The sequence below is a fragment of the Fulmarus glacialis genome, unplaced genomic scaffold, assembly GCF_000690835.1.
Source record: "Fulmarus glacialis isolate BGI_N327 unplaced genomic scaffold, ASM69083v1 scaffold49668, whole genome shotgun sequence".
Classification (NCBI taxonomy): domain Eukaryota; kingdom Metazoa; phylum Chordata; class Aves; order Procellariiformes; family Procellariidae; genus Fulmarus; species Fulmarus glacialis.
The window spans coordinates 802-8,155 of NW_009231092.1; the positions used below are offsets into that span (position 1 = coordinate 802).

General features: G+C 39.7%; 1 protein-coding gene across 1 annotated transcript; it reads right to left on the reverse strand.

Moving 5' to 3' along the window:
• Positions 1-1,582: 1,582 nt before the first annotated feature.
• On the reverse strand, positions 1,583-7,070 carry LAYN (layilin; the record flags this gene model as incomplete). The annotated part of the gene is made up of 6 exons (XM_009584443.1): positions 1,583-1,940; positions 2,638-2,740; positions 3,478-3,561; positions 3,930-3,968; positions 4,337-4,494; positions 6,773-7,070. Coding segments are annotated over 6 exons (1,040 nt in total), but the record flags the coding sequence as incomplete, so codon positions are not given.
• Between the last annotated feature and the right edge of the window lie 284 nt (positions 7,071-7,354).

Sequence of the window (7,354 nt, forward strand, 5' to 3'; positions counted from 1 at the left end):
GCTCCTTATACATCTTAGGATAAAACTCCAGCCTGAAGTTGCTTCTGCAGACATTTGGACAGGTCCTTCATACCACTTCCATGGCAAGTGCATACTCGATTTCTCCTAACTTCTTAACAACTTCATTAAATGTGCTGCAAATAACAGAGAAACGGAGATAACGATCTGAAAAAACCCTTAGCATGAAGGATCGTCTCTTGTCTCTTTAAAAACGACAGACAGTGCATTCTTTCCAAGCTAAATGGTGTTGCTTCGTATTGTTGCTTGTTCCCCATATTCAACAGGAAAATTCTCATTTCACCTGAATTTATATTTAGTTGTGTGGCAGTTGCTATGCCCTGCTGCCATTCATTTCTACTCCTTCAAAGGTGCAGGAAAATGGGAGGTATCTAATATTGGCTTCAAAATGACGCCTTAAAAACTATGGTAAAATAAGATATCATTCCCTCACACTGTCAGAGAGGAAATTCCATGAACTATCCTCAGTACCTCACCTTAATACTTACTTAATCTATGTACTGGAATACGTGAAGTCCCTGTAAATAGACAACAGATAATTTATTATAACTGATTAGCATTTACCTGTCAAAATCCTGATTTTAATCCAATTCTTTACGTTCACCTACCTTTTCATAAGTTCCATCTCTATGGAGATTAACATTAGGATGTCAGTTTTCATGGAATTCAGTACATGTCACAGGCCCAAGGAGGAAAAAGATCTAGAATAAAACTGCAACTGGCTCTTCCTTCTACAAGAAAGGAATTGGTACTCACTTTGTCATTTAGGCCAAACGAGCACATCTCTGGACAGCTAACCAGGCTGCTGTAATTCCCGAGACCAATCAGAATGCTTTGGAGTACTCCATTCTCTTCCTTTAGCATTGCAGAGAAGTCCCTTGTTACTTGCTTTGCAATTCCTTTTGCCAGAGGGTAAGTGAGGGAACACAGTTAGCCTGGGATTCGTTAAAAACCAACCTAATGGCCTAAGTAATACACAGTTATGTGCTGTGACTCACATACATTGCCTTGGCAGTAAGAACTAGGAGGGAGGGAAAGAAGCAGAAACCACACTACCCTCCTTCTTGTGAAGTGTCTGTAGTGTCATAGGCAGATGGTGAGGGAGGCCAACACGGCTGGGATATGGGCTGACATGGAAACAACGACCAACCTGTGACCATGGCAGCTTTCTTGGGGACACCTATGAGAATCCAAGTGTGACCAGTGATTGACTTTTGACATTTAACACCTTTGAAGATGAGTAGGTCAGTTAAATAAATAGGAATTTTGGATTGTCCTTTGGTTTCAAAGGCATATCCTTGGAGTACAAAAAAGAATCAAGAGTATTAACAAGCCATTCCTGGGGCAAAAGGGGGCTTGATGCAAAGCAAAAAATATATATTCTTTTCAGTTTGGATCTTTAAAAACCCATATTCTTTCAAAAAAGAGAACAATATATGGACAATGCAAAACCAGGAGAAACATCACATATACTATTATTAAAACAAGTGCATAGGGAGGGCAGGTTAACTTGTATTGATATTCACTTTGTCATCCATAGTCCAGGCTTGCTTTGTCCATTTCCTTAATATCCGTAAATCTCATTCTCCACCCAGGCCGATTCCTTGCTCCTCCCCACACGATCTCCACACAGCTCATAAATATCATTGGTCACAAAGCCACTTTCAGTACTGGCCAATGTCACAAAGCCACTCGTTGACGTATTCATTGCCACATCATCATAATCCTTGGAGAGGCTGTAAAGCACCTTATCTTCCTGTGTACGGAAGGAAGAATTCTTAGTGTCAGGCCTAGCTCCAGCCAGATCTGCTTCTGATTGCTTCTTAATTACTTTGTAAATATCCAGATTTGGACTGTTCCTTCTGGGGTTAGACAGCCATGCATCTTCCTCCTTTTGGCTTGCATCTATTCGCTCCTGCCTCCTTAGGGATGGAGGAAAAAGGACAAGTCATAATATGCTTTTTTATAGAGGCAAATACAAAACAATACCACATCTCTCTTACAGTAATTTAATGGTGACCCTTGAGGAAAGCTGACACTCAGAGCCTGGACTCAGGATGACATTTTTTATTACTTGGTTGCACACCTGGAGTGGTCCCATGGCAAGACCTGCTGAAGTAACCCTTGCACCCTGCTGCTGGCTGAGATGCTGAGGCAGCAAAACTTGACACTGACACTCTCAAAACCACAGCCAGCATCCCCACCAGAAGTACTGTGCACACAGGGAAAGCAAGGAGAGGAAATTGGTAAATGTTATTTGCTCCAAATGCATATCCTTTTATTTCTATTACTATGTTTTTCACTTTTGAAGGGGATCTTCTGATAATTCGAATATTTTCTTTAATAAGAAAACTTAAGTGCTAACACTTCAAAATCATCATCTTGTTTTATACTATTCCCTAACTACTATATGTCTGTGAACATAATAAAATGGCATAATGTAATTTACTTAAAATTTTACTTCACAAGTAACTCAGCCTGGAGCACCCATGCCACTTTTTAAACATTTATTTGGCTGAAAGCAGTCCCCTCCAGAGCATCTTACAGGATCCTGAAGCTAGGTGTAGAATGATTGCCAAGATATCACAGGTTCACTTGTTACACAAAAACGTCACTTACCTCTTCGCAAAAAGCCAAAACCAGAAGATGGCTGTAATGACCATCAGAAGAAGCAACACAGGAATGCTGGGAATAAGGATGTAGGCAAGACTCTGAACAGGTTCTAGGGGTAAAAATGAGATTCTGGTTTTTATTCACTTCCAGTTGCATTTGACATGCACAGAACTTCATAGAAAAACCAGCTGCATAGAAAAATGCTGCAAAAGGCAGCATCATCACACTTCCGTGGGCTTCTAGTCTTGTTCATAATCTAGCAGTATTTACTTCTCAAAGGCAGCAAGTCTAACAGAGACCGATCATCTAGTTAAGCAGGTTAAAGTAAAATAAGCTCAAATCTTCAAGATGAGGAACCAACAAGCCTCACTGTCTCACTATAAGAAGGCAACGGTAGTGCAAGTTAATGAGATATGTTGAACCCCCAGCCAAAAGATTTCAGAGAGCAAAAAGTCTTTTATGATCTGTGAATTTGTAGGGGGGAAGTCAGCGTGGTAAGAAGAAATTGAAAGTTTTTCATAGTTAATAACAGACTTACAAACAAAATATTAACAATTTAGACATTCAAAACTGATTCAATAAATTAGAAGTACCTTTTTCAGACCCAAAATACTTTGCACAGCTTTAGATTTAGAACATTTTGGTAGCCAAAGCAATCAGTTTAGATTTGTACTTGAAAAGATTTGAGGGAAGTTTTTTTTTTAAATGCAGTTGTCTAAATTCAGTCTTCTACATTTAGGGTCAAACACTTCAAATGGAAATGTTGACTGTTTGCAGCCACATGTGAGAAATGTAGGCCTGCATAGTTAGAGAGAGAACAGGCCAGCTGTTGCATGCACAACATACCTTTGGCTTCTGCAAGTGTTACATTAGCATCTTTCTTGTGGCGTTCTTCTGGGAATACTGGATTCAAGGGCTCTGTTGCAACATCTGGAAAGAAGCAGCTTAATTAATATTGCAGATGTTATTTGAAAGAGTTTAAGAATCATAAAAAGTGAGGGTGAGAGGAGATTGAAGAGACTGCCAGCTGCAAAGATATGTAAGGTGTACTGGTACTCTTTTGCTTAGATTTCTGCAGCATGACCAGCGGTCCCAAATGCTGCATCAACAACAGCAAGACTGTGTTCCTGCAAAATGGATTATAGAATAGCACGAGGAAAGTGCAAACTCCAGGGAAGCTTCTTGCTCAGTAAGTTTTCAGTCTGTGAGTGTCCTTTACAATGAATGTAACAGAGACTATTTCTACTGAAAGTTAGCATATCATTAAAAAAAGCCCCAAACAAATATCTGTAACTTACCTCGTTGAGAATTCTCTATTGGAGCATTCGTTGGCTTCTCTAAAAGAAAAAAGATATGCACAATTTCCTCATAAGCTTGAGTAGGGAGACTAAGTGTACTGAATATACTCTAACAACATAAGCACCCTTCTTTAGTGTTCTCTCTCCCTCAGGCCCCATTTGAGATCTCAAATACTTTACAAAAATCCTCTGAGAATTCTTGTAAGTCACAAGGCAAGTATCTACAGGTATTAGATGCTGAGATTGTTTTCCCTAGGACTTGCATAAATTTAAAGATATCTATCTCCCACCAGATCTTTCCAGTGAAGCTAAGAAAGGGTTTCCCTATCTGTTACTACAATCTCCTCATACTTCCTCTGGGAGACTGGGAGCAGGTTGGTTTTTAAAGCTACAGAATGACTCATTACCAAGAGAATATTTGCAAATGAAGTTATTTTTCATGTTGCATCTGTCATCATTCCATTGAAACATGTAAGGACCTCCAACACTCGGTGGGGCAGATGGCTGGTGGTACATCACAACGCAGATTTCATTCCCACAGGATGGCTCATCTACATACCAGTTCCTAAGAAAATACAACAAACATGTCAAGTAAGACTTGACATCACTTTTCATGGTACTGCAGAAGCTCAGATGGGAATACAGCACACAGGGCACCACAGAGGGCAGAATCAAAGAGGATTACAGCTCAGCACACCCCACCCCACCCTCACCCCCCATTTCCACTGTGTAAAAGTAGGAACAATAACAATACAATTATTTACAGTGTATCTTCACTTCTTAGAATTCTTAATTTTCAAAGAAAACTCAGCGAGAAAGGTGTTAAAAAATATTAGGGAGTGAAGGGCTGAGTACCTCACTGCCTGAAACTCCTCTGCGAGGCTAAGTAAAAGCTCAGGAGAACTTTGACTTTCTCTACACAATTTTAGATCTGTGCAAAATCATCTACCAAAATGATTTTTGCTCTCCGGCCTCAGTGCCCAATGCCTGCAAAATTTTGACACCTATTTAATAAGAAAATGAAAAAGCTAAAGCAGGATCTGTTTTTCTCTGTCTAGAAAAACACTAACAGGGTTAGTGTCTTGCAGATAATTTTTTTTTTTTTGGTAATAATAAACTTCACCACTAGAAAACTGTGTAGGCCTTTCCAAGTAGTACACAGGAAGGAGGCTTCACTACTTAGCACTCTGTAATACAATCGTTACTGAAGAGGCATTTTGTGCATCTCAGAGAAACATTTCTAGGACTGTGTCCTGATTTTGAAAAATGTTCAATACCCAGTGATTTTGGAACAAGCAATGTTCTGCATGTCAAGCACTTCTGAAAGCTGATCCATACAATATAAATAATTCCAGATATACCAAGGTATTCAACATGGGAAAAAACCCACACATGTTAAAGCAGTATTTTTTCCATCATTACAATACCGTATTCCTCCCTCACTTCCTTCCTCCGCTAGTGCCCCCACCCCGCCATGCCCCGATCTCCTTGGCTTTATCATTTAGCATATATAAGCTGTGTCTCACCAACGAAAGGCAATAAAGCTATGTCTGTTTCTTAGCAGCAGCAGATCTGGTTCTAGCTTCCTATTATCTACCCCCTACATCTGAACCACAGGAGAAACTTTAATATATTAAACAGTACTAAAAGCAGTTCTGTTTTATTCATTCCTGCATAGAGCAACTAAAATTTCTAATGGGTTCCCAAAGCATAAAGTTCACAATAACAAGGTATTTTTACACGTCCAATAAAAAGAAGAATGCAAAGGCAGACTTGTCATACATATGACATGTTGCCATAAAATATTTAAGAATGTTTGGCTTATTTGATGAAATTTGCAGTCCAGTCACTGTAAATGCAGCAAGAAGTTCAGGATAATGAGTGAACATCGTATAGTTTGATTTTTTAAAATTACTTTAATCACAGGTTCAATAGTAAATATCTACCAGGCAAAACTCTTGAACCTGAAGTTCACTGTAGAGCTGGCACCTCGTTGAGAAGGCTTTCATCAACCTGGCAATGTTTAGAGCAGATTTTCTACTTCTGTACTACAGAAAGGCAGACCTTGTAGGCCTGGATCTAAGGATATCTTTTGTCTAGAAAACTGTGACTCATGATTGAAATCAAATCATAATTTAGCAGAACTTTTGAAGCTAAACACATTTGGGTTCTATGCTGAACAGAAATGTGAAAGTAGTGAAAACAACTCCAGCACACTTGTATTGGTTGTAAATGTTGTTGCCTTTATATTTAATTACAGCAAATGCTGTGGTTCTGCTTGCCTTAAGACAAGGAGGCAAAAATCTAACAAGCGTTGTGAAAATTTCAATTTTTCAGGTATACAATAAATACTGCAACTCTGCAATTTTACTGTCTCACAGGAAAAAAATGCTATTCCCTCAGCAAGTAGAAGGAGAAGGGCCCATTGCTCAGGACATCGGGGACAAAACTTCAGGGGATCTGAAATGCAGGAACCTTCAGGTCAAAGCACATATTTTGTACATGCCTAATCTGAGATTTTTAAGACCAGATCGCTTGCTCTCCCACCTCCTTTTAGCAATCAAAAATTATCAATCTAGCCCAAGCTAGACACTCCAGGTGGCTTTTATAGAGCAACAAAGAGAGAGCAGGGTCTCTAGAGGGTAATTTGTCTACCCCTTACATCTGAATGGGATGAATCATTCTCTGGAGATACTATACCACTCTTCAGTGACTGCAGAAGGAACACACATGACAGCTGGGACAACACTGCTTGATTCTTTTGAAAGAATCCTTTCTGATTGCTAAAGGCAGGTGACAGTCCCTGATCAGATTGCTTCCCAGTCTCACTCACGGGTACCTACCGGAACTTGGATGAGCTGCCATCTGACCAGGAGTAGAGGTTCTGACACTCTGAACTATTGTCTACCTCCTTCTTTTTCCTCCTAAGCCCTATCCAAAAATCTCCATCAGAAGCTAAGAGACTCTCAATAAATTTTTCAATCAGTCTTTGCTCTGCTTCTGTTTCAATACTGACTAGATGTCCGCCATCAGCTCTGCAGGCAAAGTGTGCTTCTTCATAGCTGATCCTGCGTGAAGCATCATGAAAATAAACTATTTTGTAGCATGGTTGCTGTGTTCCACCCCGGCAAACTGTCTGTCCTGCAGAAATGGAAAGAAACCTGTTAGAGAAACTATGCCTGTTAGTACCAAAAGTGAATGCTAATACTTCCATTTGGTTGAGTTTTGCACTGTACAATAGTGCAGTATGATAGTATGATAAAAAACTCAACACAGGTAAAAAGCCTTTTGTATTACTGGACTGGCAAATGGCATCTCCAAACTTTTCTTACTGCACATAACAGTTTAGGTTGATCTGCAGAGCGCTGTTCTTTCATGTCCTGCACTTCTCAGCTCCCTCATGAATTTTCTGCAATTTGAAGGCC